The 18,468-nt window shown below is 46.4% G+C and overlaps 1 protein-coding gene across 1 annotated transcript in view; it reads left to right on the top strand.

Moving 5' to 3' along the window:
* NUGGC (nuclear GTPase, germinal center associated) overlaps nt 1-18,468 on the top strand; it is a 1,233,257-nt gene that overhangs the window by 586,335 nt on the left and 628,454 nt on the right. The window contains exon 15 of the mRNA XM_086966431.1: nt 17,701-17,914. Coding sequence (XP_086822557.1) covers nt 17,701-17,914 — 214 coding nt within the window. The remainder of the gene's footprint in view (nt 1-17,700; nt 17,915-18,468) is intronic.

Below are 18,468 nucleotides of genomic sequence, written 5' to 3'. Positions count from 1 at the left end.
AAGATGTCCTATGGTAACACTCATCAATTCAGGTGAGAACAGTATGACTGTGGTCACGATTCACTGGGCTTACGTTGTACAGATCCCATCAGGGCAATATCAACATGACTCCACCCTGCCACTCCCCCGCCCGGCAATCTCGTCTATCCAGTCTCCGCCTCCCCCATATCAATATGATAGTACTGGTGTGTGAAGTCCCAGTGGGTCCGTCATGCTTCGAAAAGGTGTGTAGGATGACATACCTCACTACCTTATTTATCAGCTGGGGCTCCTCCGGCTTGCGCGTGTCCAGTCTCCTCTAACCCCTTTGTCTCGTCCTCGTGCTGTCTTAAGAGGTAGGACGTAATTGGTCCCCATACGTCCTTTGGCCGCGATTTCATGGGGAGAAATTCTGCATACGCATGAAGCTGGTCTTGCCACGTGGTCATGGTCGAGATCCATGTCCTGAATTTGGGGGCGCGCCCCCTACCCCACCTGCACGCCACCTGGCGCTTAGCTAAGAATAGACTCCGTGCTAGAAGCTTTTTGTGTATAGTCGAGATGTCGTGCGTGAGGCCTAGTAGTGCCATCTTGGGGCACGGAGTCAGCTCCGTTCCCAGCATGTCCGACAAGCCAGCAAAGACCTCCGACCAGAATTGAGCAACTCTGGGGCAGGTCCACGCCAGGTGAAAGAAGTCTGCTCCGTCTCTACTGCATCAGTTGCAGCGTGTTTCGGGGCATCCTTTTGGAGAAGGGAATGGAGAGGTGCAAGGGTGTCACGCTCGTTCGGTAAGCTAGGGGTGGCTGCTCGGACACTGTCGCAGCCGTGTGTACAGGAAGGTATCCATTATTGTAGACTGCAAAGTGACCTTGTTTGCAATCGTAGTACCTCTAGAAGTTAGGGACCTCAAAGCTCCCAAGATCGTATGGCAACATCAGTGTAGGAAGACTGACCCGTGGCTGCTTCCCCCTCATGTCAATCGCTTCAATTGAGTTCTGAGTGCGCAGAAAAAATGTCTCCCTGGACTATATGGAATGTTCGTGAATAAATACAGTAATTTGGGCAGTATCACCATCTTGATGAGGGAAATGCATCCCGCCATTGAAAGTGGGAGGCGTATCCATTTGGTGATAGTGTCAGTAAGTTTATCCAGGGCTGTTCCGTAATTCGCTCTAATCTGGGTATCTCTCTGCCTGGTTATTCTAATGCCCAGGTATTTCAGCTCCTCTGTTTCCCAGACCAGCGGGTAATCTAGTTGATGTGGCTGTGTTTTATCTGTATGGGGGAACACAGCAGATTTGCTCCAATTAATATGTATTCCGGCAATGCCGCTGAACCGTGTAATTTCGTGAAGGATGGGATTAAAGTTCTCTTGTGGCTCCCGGACATAGATCGTCATATCATCCGCGTAGAGCGAGATGAGTAACTGGCGGGCAGGGTAAATCAGCGCTCGGTGATTATGGTGCCGTCTGAGGCTCGATGGCCAGTGCGACAAGGACAGGGGATAACGGGCAACCCTGGCGGGTGCCTCTGTTAATCTTGAAGGGGGTAGATCTGGACCCGTTATGTAACACCACCGCCGTAGGTTGGCAGTACAGTAGCCGCACCCAATCCATAAAACTGCATGGCATGCCCATGAGCTCCAGGATACCCAGCAAGTAATCCCATTCAAGCGAGTCGAACGCCTTTGTGGCGTCAAGGAATATGGCAACTGCTTTGCAGTTAGGATCTATATCTTGCAACACCGCTTGTAGCGTGCGCAAGTTAAGTGATGTTGCGCGGTTCGGGACAAACCCGGCCTGGTCCGGCAGGACCAGAAGCTCCATCAGAAGATTAAGACGCGCTGCGAGGACTTTTGCTAAGATTTTGGTATCGCAATTTAGTAGAGATATGAGTCGCACTGCGCTGGGGGTTTGCCGGGTTTTAATAGGGAGGTGAGTAGAGCCTCCCGCATTGTACTGGGCAGGCTTCCCTCCTCCAATGCTGCATAGTATACGTCCTTCAAGATTGGAGCTAGTAAGGGGGCGAAGGTTTTATAAAATTCAATCAGAAGCCCATCCGAGCCCGGGGCCCGACCAGATTTCGTCTTCATGATGGCTTCCGTTATTTCATCCAGCTCCAACTCTAGGTGCAAGAACTATTGTTGCGTGGTCCCCCTCCAGGCTATGGCAGTGTCCCCCAGGTAGGCATCCAAATCTAATGGCCTGCCGTCATGCGAAGTGTACAGCGTAGTATAGTACTCCTGGAGGACACTGAGTTGGTCCGGAAGATTTCTCTACACAGTGCCTTTGGCATCCTGTAGTTCAGTAACATAGTTGGCGAATCTGGGGGGCCGAATAGCATTCGCTAAAGCCATCCCTGGACGGTCTCCCTCCCCGTAAATGCGCGCCGTATGCGGTTTCCCACGAAATTTACATTCTCTGTCGGCTACTGTCTCGTATTCGGTCAGTTTGTCCCTTATGCAAGCCCTAACCTTGCGGTCCCCCGGACTCCGCTCCAGCGTGCGTTCCATCTTTCGCAGTTCAGATTCGAGTTTCCGGAGTTCTCTGTGCGGAGATTTAAGTATGCCACCACCCTTGGCTATGCACCGTCCTCGCACAGTGACCTTAAAGGCCTCCCATACCGTCGTTAAGCTGGCTACAGAGTTCAGGTTCCGGTCAAAAAAGTCTTGTATGTCCTACTCTAGTTCGGGCTTAAAGACAGTGTCATGAAGGTGAGAGGGGTTAAGCCGCCAACTCAAATATGGGGAGAAGTCTACCGGAATCTGAAGAGTCGGTATTACCGGGGAGTGGTCCGAGAACGTACGAGCCAGTGTTAGCCAGTGTGTCATACCTGCTGTCAGAAAAACATAGTCTAGGCGCGCCCAAGTGGAGTGGACCTCTGAGAAGTGAGTACCTTGTCTAAGTGTGGGATGCTTATGTCTCCAAGCGTGTAGCAGGCAGTGGTCTCTTACTAGGTCGCTTAGCGTCCTCTGTGTGACCGTGTAGTGTGCCGGGAGAGGGTGCGATCTATCCGCTTGTGGGTGTAATGCTGTATTGAAGTCCCCCCCTAAAACGGCATACGTGATACCCAGCGTTTGGATCTTGCCCCATAAGAGCAGCAGGGCATGTGGGTTGTCAGTATTAGGGTCATAGTAATTCGCAAAAAGGATAGTGTGTGAATGGAGTCGCCCCATACCATGCACAATCTGTCCTTCGTGTCCGAATCCATGCCCTGTGGTGTAAATTCTACTCCCCGCTTGACTAAAATTGTCACCCCTCTGGAGTATGTGGAGTATGAGGCAAAGCCTCGGCAGGAGGCCCATCTAGATGCGAACTGTGGAGTGCCCCCAGGCGCTAGGTGTGTTTCCTGCAGAAGGGCTACTGTTACCCCGTGTCTGTCTAAATAGCCCAGTATCTGTCAGCGTTTCCTGGGGTCATTAAGGCCCCGCTCGTTCCATTAGGCCACTATGTTAAGCCGAATGGCCTGTTCTTCACCTGTCGTGCCCATGTTGATGCGTACAAATCATTGTTAAAAGAGCCAATATGCTGCAATATACATTTATGCTGTCCTTGGTCCTGAGTAATGCTATAGTTAGAACAAAATATCCCCCCACCCACAGCGACACCCCCAACTCGCCGGTCCCCACCCATCCGAGCAGTCTCAAGCTGTCGTTAGTATGTCTCTTCATCGGTACAGTGCAAACGGCAAAAGGAGATGCATTTGTCCGTTGCAATCCGTGAATCCTTTTCCGCCCCCCCATCCAGCCCTCCCTCACCCTCCCACACCGACTCCCCCAACTTGTCGGGTATGCAGTCCGCCCTTCCCATGTAGCCCCTCCCAACAATCTACAAAAGTCTCCCTCTCACTGGAGGGTGGTTCGGGGGTATGCCCTTGTATGCAGAGACGCCAAGGGCTCACGACCCGCCATCTCTCCTCCTATATTGCACCCACCTGCGGCACTGCTCGGTGAGCCGGCCATAACAGTGGGACAGAGGTGAGTGTTCAGGCGGTTCACAGCTGTGTATGAGACAAAGAACATAATTGGCATTATTACATCACCATCTCGGAAGCAGTATAATGAGTTGCATCTAGTCCAGCTGTCTGCATTGCAAGTGTCCGTTTCGGTACTCAGTCCTGGTGTGAGGTCGGCGAAGGGGATCTGGAGCTACGCCTCTCTACGTCTTCCCTGGACGCAGCTCGACGATTTCTTTTGAGATAGTCTTCTGCCTGCTGCGGGGTAGGGAAGAAGTGTTGCTTCCCCAAGTGTGTGATTTTTAGTTTCGCCGGGTATAACATGGCATACTGGATATTCTGTGCGAGCAGTTTCTTCTTGACGGCGGCATTTTTGCGCCTCGCCTTCTGCACAGCCTGCGTGAAGTCTGGAAAGAACGCCAGCATGGTGTTTTCGTATCTGACTTGTCGCATTTCCCGGGCAAGCCTCAAAACCGTGTCTCTATCCCTATAGTTTAGGAATCGGGCCATGATAGGTCTAGGCGGAGCCCCAGGAGGTGGTCGCGCAGCCAACGAGCGATGTGCTCTTTCTACCGTTAAGTGGGTGGAGAAGGCTTCTCTACCAAACAGGTCCTCAACTAATTGTTCTATGTGGATTCCGCTAGGCCTAAAATTCGGACATTGTTCCGGCGAGAGCGCGCCTCCAAATCCTCATTTTTTTCTGCTATCACCTTCAGCAGTTTATCCATTTGAAGCATTTGAGTGTTTGCCGCTGCAGCACCATCTTCCAATTCCGACACTCTAGTTTTGGCCTCCTTGAGCCTATGGTCGTGTTGCTCCAGCTTGTGTACCACTGAGTCCATCCTAGCATTCATCGTGTCCATCTTGCCATCGGTGGAAGTGAGGCTCTTTTTTATTCCTAGTAGGATCGCCTTCCAGTCTTCGTCGAGTGAGTCTGTTGGTCTAGCAGCTCTGTTGTCCGCCGACTCCGACCTCTGCCCTTTGCGAGGGTCAAACGAGAGCTTGGCTTGCTTGGCCTCACTGCGCCCCATGTCAGCCTCACAATGTAGCACTCAGGAGGCGGGAGTTCCCTACCGGGGGGTCGTTGCTCAGCAGGGCGCTGTGGCAAAGTGCGTGGATGGGCGATTAGAGTCCCCTTGCTGGTTGTGGCGCCAGACACGGCCGTGCCCCCGCAGCCCCTGTGGATCTAGGTCGTTTCGCACTCCGGGGGTCCAGACCCACTCTGCGCCTCCTCGTGTGTATCGGGGGGAGGGGCGGTGTCTTCGCAGTTAGCGGGCTGGCCGCCCGCCCGCCAGGTGATCGGGTCTTGTGTATAGCGCCTCCCCAAAGTCTTTTGGTGAGCCGGGCCCGAGGCGATGTGCGGTCGTGATGGGCCAATATGGCGGTGCGGCGGGGAAGGCAGGGTCCAACAGTCTACCCCGTACACAGCAGGAGTGCAGCTTTTCCACAAGGATCTATGTCGTTACAACACGTTATTTTACAACGCAGACCGTTACAACGCAGTTTTTACAACGCAGGTACCATTACAATGCATGCCATTACAACGCATGTCATTACATAGCAGATACTATTACAACGCATGCCATTACATCGTAAGTATAGGTAAGTATATCTTTTTTTAAAAAATGTAATACAGTTAATTTAATTAATTTAAAAATTGTAAATAATAATTTTTTATTTTAATAAATTTAATTAAAAATAATAATAATAATTTAATTTAAGTAATGTAATTCAATTAATTTTATAATTGAAAATATTGTAATTAATTTAATTAAAATTAATTAAATTAATTTGATTAATTTAATTTATTTAAAGTCGTAATACCCCTGTACCCCAAAAACCAAACCCAGCCCTAAAACCTAAAAATACCCCTGTACCCCAAAAACCAAACCCAGCCCTAAAACCTAAAAATACCCCTGTACCCCAAAAACCAAACCCAGCCCTAAAACCTAAAAATACCCCTGTACCCCAAAAACCACACCCAGCCCTAAAACCTAAAAATACCCCTGTACCCCAAAAACCAAACCTAGCCCTATAACCTAAAAATACCCCTGTACCCCAAAAACCAAACCCAACCCTAATACCTAAAAATACCCCTGTACCCCAAAAACCAAACCCAGCTCTAAAACCTAAAAATACCCCTGTACCCAAAAAACCAAACTCAGCCCTAAAACTTAAAAATACCCCTGTACCCCAAAAACCAAACCTAGCCCTATAACCTAAAAATACCCCTGTAGCCCAAAAACCAAACCCAACCCTAATACCTAAAAATACCCCTGTACCCCAAAAACCAAACCCAGCTCTAAAACCTAAAAATACCCCTGTACCTAAAAAACCAAACCCAGCCCTAAAACCTAAAAATACCCCTGTACCCCAAAAACCAAACCCAGCCCTAAAACCTAAAAATACCCCTGTACCCCAAAAACCAAACCCAGCCCTAAAACCTAAAAATACCCCTGTACCCCAAAAACCACACCCAGCCCTAAAACCTAAAAATACCCCTGTACCCCAAAAACCAAACCTAGCCCTATAACCTAAAAATACCCCTGTACCCCAAAAACCAAACCCAGCCCTAAAACCTAAAAATACCCCTGTACCCCAAAAACCAAACCTAGCTCTAAAACCTAAAAATACCCCTGTACCCCAAAAACCAAACCCAGCCCTAAAACCTAAAAATTCCCCTGTACCCCAAAAACCAAACCCAGCCCTAAAACCTAAAAATACCCCTGTACCCCAAAAACTAAACCCAGCCCTAAAACCTAAAAATCCCCCTGTACCCCAAAAACCAAACCCAGCCTTAAAACCTAAAAATACCCCTGTATCCCAAAAACCAAACCCAGCCCTAAAACCTAAAAATACCCCTGTACCCCAAAAACAAAACCCAGCCCTAAAACCTAAAAATACCCCTGAACCCCAAAAACCAAACCCAACCCTAAAACCTAAAAATACCCCTGTACCCCAAAAACGAAACCCAGCCCTAAAACCTAAAAATACCCCTGAACCCCAAAAACCAAACCCAACCCTAAAACCTAAAAATACCCCTGTACCCCAAAAACGAAACCCAGCCCTAAAACCTAAAAATACCCCAAAATTACTTACATTAATATATATAATTAATTTTATAAAAATACATAAAATAATATTTTAATTTATTTTTAATATTAATAAAATTAATAAAATAATGTAAAATAAAATAAAAATAATATACTTACCTATATTTACGATGTAATGGCATGCGTTGTAATAGTATCTGCTATGTAATGACATGCGTTGTAATGGCATGCATTGTAATGGTATTTGCGTTGTAAAAGTTGCGATGTAATGGTAGTGCGTTGTAAAAGTTGCGTTGTAACAGTGCAATACCTCTCCACAAGGCTCGCCCAGTCAGCACCCAGCACCGCCCCTCAAGAGGAGTCTTTCCCTTAGGACAGCGCTCAGCAGTGGTTTCAGTCGCCGTGGAGCTACCCCGGTACGAGGGCCACAGTCACAGGTAGCGCCGAGGTGGGGGGAGGGGGTGAATAGCATCGCAGCGCAGACAGTGCTTCTTCACGTTTTCACGTTCAAAAATGGCGGCGCCGGTGCAGTCTCGGCGTAGGCCCGCTGGGGGGGGGGGAGGTCTTGTCGCTCGTGTGTAGCGCTGCTCCGAGTGCGTTCCCCGCTGGTGCCTCCCCCCTGCAGCAATGATGTTGTATCCCTCAATGTTCGGCAGCTGCCCGCGGGTGTTTCGCCGGGTCCGGTCTCGCGCCCTGCCTCCCGCAGGCCTTTTGATCCTACCTCCTCGCGCTGCACCTTCGCTCCGGCGCTCCGCCCCGTCTCCTGGCCAAAGCTCCCGTAGCAGATAACTGCGGCCAGCAGCGCGTCGGGCCGTCTGAGATGGTTCTCCGTGGGCAGGACACTTTCCGCTTTCCGAGGCAGTGAATTTTGACACTTGCTGTGCCTCAGGATGGGGATGTAGAGTGATAAAGCGCCCGAACTGGCGAGAGCCTCGGTAGTGCGTGGCTATGTTGGTCGGGCGCCCTCTAGCGCCTTCTTTCATAGGCTAACATTGACATGTTTTACTTGGAAATTCTTCTAAGCGTGGAGTTTTGAAACTTTAAAAAATTCCTCTAAAATCAGCCGAACTACGAATTCCGATTTACTCACCTGTTATCAGGAGAGACATCAGTGCTGCATCTTTCAGTCCACTATTGATCCTGAAAAGTAATTTTAACCGTAGTTACAGTAACTTGAATTTCCTTCCATACGATATCATTGCCTGCTATATAAAATATATATAAATTTAAAAAAGTTGATGGACTTTTGGAAATCTTGAAATTGGGGGCTGTAAGGCTCTACGCCTCTTTGAATCTCCCCGTAATGTGGCAATGCGGGGAGCTATGCCGATACACGGCGATATTAAACTCAGGTTTCCATTGAGGTTAAGCGAGCGCGTAAGGAGATTATGATGTACTTACATGTTCCAAGATGGCGCGACCCTAAGCAATAATGACTAAGTCCGTCAACTATGTTTGTGAATGTTTGCATTAATACCCAGGCTAACTTGCACAATGTAACTAACACTGATGAAGGCTTGATGCTGAAACGCGTCTGTTACCTCTGTGATTAAAATCTCTATGGTGTGAGCACCAATAACCTTGGTTCCACGAGTGCGGTTCTTTGGAAGAAACTTTCTGAAGCTGAGCGTTGTGTTACTGCGGGCGCCCATTACCGCATACCGCACCCACCCGCGAGTGCCTTGATTCCCAGTGGGACAGGGAGCATACAAATTTAAAAAAGTATAACAAAATAAAAATATTACAATTTCAATATGTTTTAAAACATTTATTTTTCAAATTATATAAACAAATATGTAATGTAATTTAAATAATAAAATATCTAAAAATAAATAATTTAAAATAATGTAGTAAATCAGTATAAAGAAAATATAACAATTAATACATTTAAAATCATGTCATGAGTGATGTAATATGTGACGTCCTCAGCAGTGCATTGCGGGCGCGCGAGTTATAGTTAACTATAACAGGGGAATTTTAATGGTTTTGTATGAGTAAAATGTCCAGCTAACTATAACGTGTAAAACCTATGGTTTTTCAGTGAATTTCTAAGGTGTTTTAAATACTAATTTTTAACTATAACGTGTGTAAAACCTATGTTTTTTTCAGTGAATATATATATATATATATATATATGACTCTGCAGGGCTTCGAACAGGGAACTTTTATTTGAAAATGGGCAGACCAGTTTCGGCGATTGCCTTCTTCAAGTGCCGCACTTCAAATGTTCGCATCCCTTTTCCCCAAAGTTATCAAGGTGGGCTCCTCCTTCAAGGTGTAAATGAGCCTCACCTGCATTGGATGGACTCGCTTGCGCTAATAGAAGGGACTACCAGTCCCATGATGCAGCAAAAACAGGTGTCCAATGTCAGGGGGATCGCGGAGGGTAAAGCGTTCTTTCACTCGTTTGTCCCTTCTTTCTGCCACCCATTCGACTCACACACAAGTCCGGGGATGCAAGTAGATTGACGGCATCCCGCTAGGTACTCCCAGCCCGCTGCTTGACAGCGGCTCCTCAATGCTTGTCGAACTTCGGTGGCGGGTCACGTGTCTCTCCGATAACTCGGCTAACTTCGAAAATTTGCCCATGCTCGACGTGACCGCTTCTACGAAAGGGTCCTTCATAGGTACCACAGGCTGTGCGTTAACATAAAGTCAAACTTTTCCCTTTCTGGTAAAAGATGGAGGACTCTGCAGGGCTTCAAACCAGGAACTTTATTTGAAAACTGGCAGACCGGTTTCGGCGATTGCCGTCTTCAAGGGCCGCACTTCAAATGTTCGCATCCCTTTTCCCCAAAGTTATTAAGGTGGGCTCCTCCTTCAAGGTGTAAATGAGCCTCACCTGCATTGGATGGACTCGCTTGCGCTAATAGAAGGGACTACCAGTCCCATGATGCAGCAAAAATAGGTGTCCAATGTCAGGGGGATTGCGGAGGGTAAAACGTTCTTTCACTCGTTTGTCCCTTCTTTCTGCCACCCATTCGACTCACACACATGTCCAGGGATGCAAGTAGATTGACGGCATCCCGCTAGGTACTCCCAGCCCGCTGCTTGACAGCGAATCCTCGATGCTTGTCGAACTTCGGTGGCGGGTCACGTGTCTCTCCGATACCTCGGCTAACTTCAAAAATGCGCCCATGCTCAACGTGACCGCTTCTACGAAAGGGTCCTTCATACGCACCACAGGCTGTGCGTTAACATTAAGACAAACTTTTCCTTTTCTGGCAAAAGATGGAGGACTCTGCAGGGCTTCAAACAGGGAACTTTATTTGAAAACGGGCAAAACAGTTTCGGCGATTGCCTTCTTCAAGTGCCGCACTTCAAATGTTCGCAACCCTTTTCCCCAAAGTTATTAAGGTGGGCTCCTCCTCCAAGGTGTAAATGAGCCTCACCTGCATTGGATGGACTCGCTTGCGCTAATAGAAGGGACTACCAGTCCCATGATGCAGCAAAAACACGTGTCCAATGTCAGGGGGATCGCAGAGGGTAAAACGTTCTTTCACTCGTTTGTCCCTTCTTTCTGCCACCCATTCGACTCACACACAAGTCCGGGGATGCAAGTAGATTGACGGCATCCCGCTAGGTACTCCCAGCCCGCTGCTTGACAGAGACTCCCCGATGCTTGTCGAACTTCGGTGGCGGGTCACGTGTCTCTCCGATACCTCGGCTAACTTTGAAAATTTGCCCATGCTCGACGTGGCCGCTTCTACGAAAGGGTCCTTCATACGCACCACAGGCTGTGCGTTAACATAAAGTCAAACTTTTCCCTTTCTGGTAAAAGATGGAGGACTCTGCAGGGCTTCAAACAGGGAACTTTATTTGAAAACGGGCAGACCGGTTTCGGCGATTGCCGTCTTCAAGTGCCGCACTTCAAAAGTTCGCATCCCTTTTCCCCAAAGTTATTAAGGTGGGCTCCTCCTTCAAGGTGTAAATGAGCCTCACCTGCATTGGATGGACTCGCTTGCGCTAATAGAAGGGACTACCAGTCCCATGATGCAGCAAAAACAGGTGTCCAATGTCAGGGGGATTGCGGAGGGTAAAACGTTCTTTCACTCGTTCGTCCCTTCTTTCTGCCACCCATTCGACTCACACACAAGTCCGGGGATGCAAGTAGATTGACGGCATCCCGCTAGGTACTCCCAGCCCGCTGCCAGACGCGTTGCGGGAAAATGAAATCTCTTTTTCAATGGCGTGCAGTTCATGGAAATGAGTCCCAGCGCTCTATACTCTGCACTACTTATTGACCTTTGCCTACCCAGTGGGCGCCGCCCACTCAATGGCCTTATGGGAGGTGTAGTGCATACATAACACCCGAGTGGGTGTGCTGCATGACGCTAGCATTCTTGCTTCCCAAATTCAAGTACCAGCCTGGTGCTTGTCTGGACCCACTGCAGCAGTGAGTCTTCGTACGCGACCGGAGAGCCGCTAACAAATCCATCCTCACAGGACTCCAAATTCGACAAAGGCCACAGCAAGTTATCTGGGACTCATTTCCATGAACTGCACGCCATTGAAAAGGGGATTTCATTTTCGCGTCTGGCGTTTTTCCATGAGGGATGTTTTTTCTGTGCAGGGGATCTTTTCAGCAAGTTGCCGAGAAATAAAGACGGAGCTGAATACAACTTGTTGTGGCCTTTGTCGAATTTGGAGTCCTGTGAGGATGGATTTGTTAGCTGCTCTTTTTTTAGAACAAAAACAAAAACATGGAATGGAAACTGCTCAACAGGAGCAAAAAAATAAAATAAAATTAGGGCTGGGAACGGCAGCGATGGTTCTCCAATGCTCGAACCATGAGCAGAACACTTTGTTCCCCATAGCAAAGTAGCTGATCACAGTCTCTGCATTTCAGGACGCCTTTGTTAAAAGCAGGCTGAGTGTTCGGAATCAGCTCTTGTGATCTTTCCTTCACCGATGTTGTTGGTCCTCCGGTTGATGTAGAGGCCCCATCGCTGGGAGCCTCTTGTGCTAGAGCCCTAACACTCTCCCGGGCATAGTTCTGGGGGTGCCTCCTTTCTACGTGGCGAATCATAGTTGAATTACCAAAACTGTACTTCTTTCACTGACATGTCATGAATGATGTAATATGTGACATCATCAGCAGTGGATTGCGGGCGCACAAGTTATAGTGAGTCCAACTAACTATAACGAGGGAATTTCAATGGTTTTGTATGAGTAAAATGTCCATCTAACTATAACTGGTGTGAAACCTATGGTTTTTTCAGTGAATATATATATATATATATATATATATATATATATATATATATATATATATATATATATATATATATATATTCACTCTCCTTCTGCCTTCCCCCGCCCTTTGCAGAGGATCGCTAAGAGTTGGTGGAGCTTGCCAAACAAGATAATTTTTTTTTAAATGCTAGTAAAGCGATCACTCAGAGTTTTGCTGACACCAGTAGTTGTTTATTCCAGGTTACGCGTTTCGCTTGACTAAAGCTAAAGCGTGGGAAATAGTGTGTGTGCCTATATGTTCCAAGGTGGAGAGGAGAATATATATATATATATATATATATATATCCAAGTAATTCCTCAAACCTCCAACTCGGCGTGGCGAAAGAAGAAGACGGACCCCACGGCTTCAGGCAAGATGTTGTTTTATTTTGAACCTCTCAAGCGACAGGTTTCGAGTGCCAAGTACTCTTGATCACACACCAGTTAAACAGTTCACTTGCTTTTTTAAATGCTGTGTTTCCCTGACCCGACCTACGGGCCACACCTCCTAAAGTGCATCATGTGACTTATTCACGAACATAGAAATAGTGCATACTCAGAGTTTTGCTGACACCAGTAGTTGTTTAACGTGGGAAATAGTGTGTGTGCCTATATCTTCCAAGGTGGAGAGGAGAAATTTATATATATATATACACAACAACAGCTCCGGTCATGAAAGAAGCCGTCTCACAGGGCGGTCCGTGATCAGGGCACCGGGGCAGCCCTGTACAATATTGCCCACAGCGCTTCCCCACTCAGGAAGAATTATCACGGACACCTGCAATCCATGCGAGGTGTCAGTGATAATTCTTCCTGAGTGGGGAAGCGCTGTGGGCAATATATATATATATATGTGTGTGTGTATGTATGTATATAAAATGTGTAATCTATTTAGTGAAAGACCCCTATTGGTACTTTACTTTTGGCATTTACATGGAATATCATTCACTGAAGATCAGAACCTTTGGAAATTTCATAAATATGTGATGAGATATATTGTGTACTAGTTATAGGTTTTTTAGTGCAAAAAGATTTTTCTGAGATAAAATGGTCAATGGTACATCACAACTGCAAATTGGTTATAACTTGAATGTCGTCACACACACACCCACTTTGTGCCTGGCTTGTGATGCAACTTTAACTGTAGTACCCTGGGTCCCTGCTAACCAGGTTCCCAGTGCCTTTGTTCTTTTCCAAAACTGTACCTTTGTTTCCACAATGGGCACACCTATGGCTAACATATCAGTCCCCTTTAACAGATACCAGTGGTACCATGGGCATTATGACCAGAGAGATTCTTAAATGACTCAAGCATGTATTGAGCCACCTTAAGAGAAACCTAACCAAACACAGGCATACTGCCACTGCAGCCTGTGTGTTTTGGTGCAAAAATAATTGAAGAGTTGACCTGGCACACACCCTTGTGTGCCAGGCCTACCAGTACTCCAAGGGGCATGGCTAAGTCACCCCTACAGCCGGCCTGATAGCCCTAAGGCAGGGTGAACTATATCTCCCGTGAGGGAGTAGCTGCATGAGCAGATATGCCCATATAGTGTCTAAATCCCTTTTTAGGCATTATACCTGCACCGTGAAGCCATACTGAGTACATGGGCTGGAAGCTTGTCAGTACAAGTTCTACACCTCCATGAAGGCTTCACTGAATCCCAAGAGGATTGGTATTAATCATCTCAGTTTAATAAACCCACACTGATGCCAGTATTGAATTTATTAAGAAATGCACCCAGAGGGCACCTTAAACGGGCCCCCTGAAAACCTACAAACCCATTAGTGTGTGCCTGACTGGTTCTCACTGGCCTGCCACCTGTAGGCATGTTTTGACCCCTTAAGTGAGAGACGTTTGCTCTCGTGGGTCAGAAACAAAGCCTGCTCTTGGTGGAGGTGCTTCACACCTACCCCCAAGGAGGAAGAGCATAGAAAAGCAGTGAGCCTCAAAGGCTTTGTATCCTTTGTTATGCTGCCAGGGCATCTCCAGTTAGTGGAGACTGCCCCCCCCCCCCCCCCCCCCCCCCACACCTCCCGCCCAGCCCTATTTTTGGTGGCAAGCTCGGCAGGAAAATTAGTAAGTAAGAGAGGTGTGTCTCCTCTCAGCCATGGTCACACCTAAAGTGCCCTGACCTGAAGTGGCCTTCTCCTTTCAGAGTCCTCCATATTGTTTTGGTGTATTCTAGTCAATAGGGTTAGGGGTCATACAAAGGGTGTAGGCACCCTAAAAGTAAGTTGCCCATTGGCTTCTAGCTTCTTATCACTGTAACACCCCTAAATTGAGTATTTAGGGGCACCCCTGAACCTTAATCCTCGAATTACTGATGACCTAAGAAGAAGAGGACAAAGAAGAGCCGTGCAGAAGCAAAGACTGATGGCATCAACTGACTTGGCCCTAGCTCTACTGGCTTGTTTGCAAAGACCCTTCTAAAGAAGAACGACTTGTCCTCAGTCCATCGACCTCCAGAACCCTGGGAGGGCATCCTGTCTTCTAAATGACTCCCGATCTCCTGTGGACAGCAGAGCTATCCAAAGGAAAACCTCCAAAGTCCAAAAGCTCTGCCTCTGGAGCTGTGAAATCGACCACCTCTGCACCCCACGCCCACGGCCGAGTCCAAGTGGCCCACTGATCCAGCAAAGGTTCCCCAGCTAACCTAAACAAGTGTCCACCGTGGGCTGACCCCTGACGGAGTCCACGTCGACGCCTGCAGCCTCTACACAACGACCCTCCAACTGCGACCTGCACCGGTAAGCCGTTTTCTGACGCCAAAGAACACCCGAGAGCCCCTGGGCTTGGGGAGATCAACTGACGGTGTCCCCACTCTGCAGCATATCCCAAGCTACCTGTGCAGCTGTAGGTTTCCTTCGATAAACCTCCTGGCCTGAGCCTGCAGCCCTTTTCTAAGTTCAAGATTCCCCATTGGTTTGCATTGGGCATCCAACGCTGTGTTGACATTCTGCACCCGGCCGCCCCTGTTCTGCTGGGGTTGTAAGTTTTGTGCTGCATTGTGGCCCCCCCGTCCCCTCCACGCTTACCTTAATCCACCAGAGACCTGTAAGTAGTACCACTTTGATTGCCCCCTTTCTCCATTGGGTAACATTGGCACCAGATACCAAATTTGACCTCTCTAGCCGGCCGCCCCAGTGCCACAGGTGGTGCAGTTTTGTCACTTACCTGAACGTTGCCTGGTACTGATTCTTCATCCAGAAGCTCAATATTTTTAATTTTTTACTTACCTCCATATTGCTGATTGTGTTTATTTCCATAGGATAACATTGCATTGTTGAAAATGCAGTGTCCACCTTTTACATTGAAAAGCATTGATATTGCAAAACGTATTTACATGCAAATAAATATCTTTGGTTCCATTAAGTAAACATACTAAAAGTATTCTTTTACAAACCGTGTGTCTGTGATTCAGTCACTGTCATCATTTCGTGTGTGTGTACACAACAAATGCCGAGCACTGCCCTCTGATAAGGATAAGCCCGACTGCTCGCCCTCACTACCACAAAAGAGAGCTTTTACCATAAGGGATCCGCTGGACTCTGTGCACACTATAACTCATTTTGTATACAGAGCCAGCTTCCTACAGTCATACTTGGTGTGAAGGACGAATATTATTATAAAAACATTTTAAGGCCGGAGTCATCATTTTTAATTAGTTCTCTAGGATGTCATTCAACCTATAAAAACCTTTTGGAATAACTAATTTATATGCATGTGATGACTTATTCTTTTACTAAATGTTATGAAAATGGGATCTAGGGACATTTCCTCAGGGTTTGCCGGAGAAGGAATGATGATAATGTGAAGTGTGTGGTGGAAGATCCACAGGATAATACCCATCATTCAGAAAATTACAAGGTATCAGTTTTGGATAGGATGTTTTTCGTGTGAATGGAACTGTTGAGAAGAAACCTTTATGTGAAATGATTCTTGGAGGTGTCAAAATGAACATGCTGATTTAAGGCTCACTGTATTGGATAGTCAACAGTGAAATATTGAAGAGTCTTTTCGTTAATAGGCTAAGGGAAAGATAGAGGCAGCTGATGTTAATCCACAGTTTTATGGGCTAATGCACATGGATTTTGGGGTTCAGGAAACCAATGCTTGAAGGACAGAAGAGCGGAGTGCAAGTTGCAGAAAGAGGGCCATCAGTCTTACGACAGAGGGACCAAGAGCGTTGGGGATGATACTTATTCCCAATAATTTGGAACCGGTGATGTTGGTGGATGGAGGAGAAAGAACAGCTCAGGAGATGTATTCTCCATAAAGAAGAGTCAACGGAACACCTGTAGCATGCATAGTTTGGTACACACTTTTTACACTGAAAAGCATTGAAATTGTAAAACGTATTTACATGCAATTAAGTATGGGCATCTTTCATTTATCCAACATATCAAATGAGGGGCCCAACTTTACATCACCTGTGGCTTGTGCAGGGCTCCGGGTCGCACTGCTGTCCAGATGTTCATTGGACAGCATTGTTATTTTAAGTATTATATTGCACGTACATTTGCATAAATACTTTCCAATAAAAATGATTATTCAAATAATTAGTTCTAAATATAGAAGTGTTTGGAGAAGTGAGCTAGAGGATCTCATTCCACTGATGCCTTCTTTGGTTCTGGTTTATCTAGATATTAGCTTTTAAGTTTGCAGTCAATGCTTGAAGTATAAGTAAGTGCGCCTGTGGTTCAAATACTTTGACAGCTGATTCAAAAGGTGTGCCATCAGTGGAGCGTCAGCATCCAGGAAATCTGTGCTTCTCTGAAGTTTCTTATGACTCTATCATGGGGCTCAATGTAATAACCTATTTCACAGTTGCAGAAATTTGCAAAATAGATACATTTGCCATCACAACATAGGCTTTTATATGTATAAATCCCATGTTATGAGTCAGTAAACTCTTACCGATTCCAAAAAGGGGATTGCAAATGGATACCAATTCCCAGTTTGGAAGGGGCATGTTGTAGGCATCTCTTCAAAATTGCAAATCAATGTGAGGGGTATCAAAGTTTTGCAACCGTAATCCATTTCCAAAACATTAAAAAAATTATAAACTCCTGAATTGGGGTGCTGATCCATTTACAAAGGGAAGAGTTCTCCTGGTGACCCCTTCCACTTTATGAATGTCAACTCATAGTCATGTTGAAGACCTTTTTTTCATAGTAGCCCTTTTCCTATAAGAAAAACAGGCTGTGTTAAAAAAAGTTTATTTTATTTGAAGGTTCATTAGGCATGGTGGTCTGTGAGTCGCTACGGTTCCTCATTTTGTGAAGCAGCCTATGAGTATATAAGTTGGTTTGCAAAATCTGATTACATTTGCAAAAAGGTGGAGTACAATTTTCAACTGCTTTTTATGGAAACTGTCTATGTACATCAGGCCCTTGGTTAGCATACTCATTATGTAAAAGAAAACACTGTAGATATGTTTATTAGCCAATGTTTAATTCCTTAATTTCCTTAAGGAAATGAAAAAAAAATCTTCAAACCACGAAGACGAGGATGAAGAAAGCAGTGAAGAGGAGGAAGGCTCCAGTAATTCAGATGCAGAAGAAATGGGTGGCACTCCACAGAGAAGACTTGAAGTGTTTACAGTCAGCTCCACTGAGTATCTCAAGCTTCGTGGGAAACTGAAATACGAAGAGCCTGCCAAGGTGTTTACAAAGGAAGAGGAGACAGGTGCAGAGTTTACATTGCTCAATATTCTGAAATGTTACTTCTTTTTTAACTGTATCATTTATTTGTATTGGGTTTTTTGTACAGGATATAGTTCAGCAGCAGGATTGTTACCAGATTACATTACACCTATTGGCAACACAGGGCTTGTTAGGATAAATCCAGGTTGTTACTAAAGTCCTGAACCTGTGTAAGTCAGAGTCTAGTGGAGTTTGAATAGGTAATTTGCCTGAACTTCGACGATGTTCGAGATCAGATTGAATTCAATGTTGCTTGCCAAAGCTGTAAACTGACCTCCAAGGTTCAGTTTTGTAAATCTCACTTACAGAGAATGTCCCCATGAGAGCGGGAAGGGTTCTCTCACCTCTAATTGACTATGTTTTACCAAACGTACCCGTCAACTTTTTGATTAGCAGTGGCACAAGAAAGAATTTTTCCATCTATGGGTGGATTTGAAGGTGCCAAACCAGTACAGGTAGCACCATAGATGATAAATAACTATTTTGTATTCATCAGCTGTTAGGATAAAAACAGAGCAGCCTTTTCTTAAGGTTCCA

The sequence above is a fragment of the Lissotriton vulgaris genome, chromosome 4_1, assembly GCF_964263255.1.
Source record: "Lissotriton vulgaris chromosome 4_1, aLisVul1.2, whole genome shotgun sequence".
Classification (NCBI taxonomy): Eukaryota; Metazoa; Chordata; class Amphibia; order Caudata; family Salamandridae; genus Lissotriton; species Lissotriton vulgaris.
This window is presented reverse-complemented; position numbering and strand designations above follow the sequence as displayed.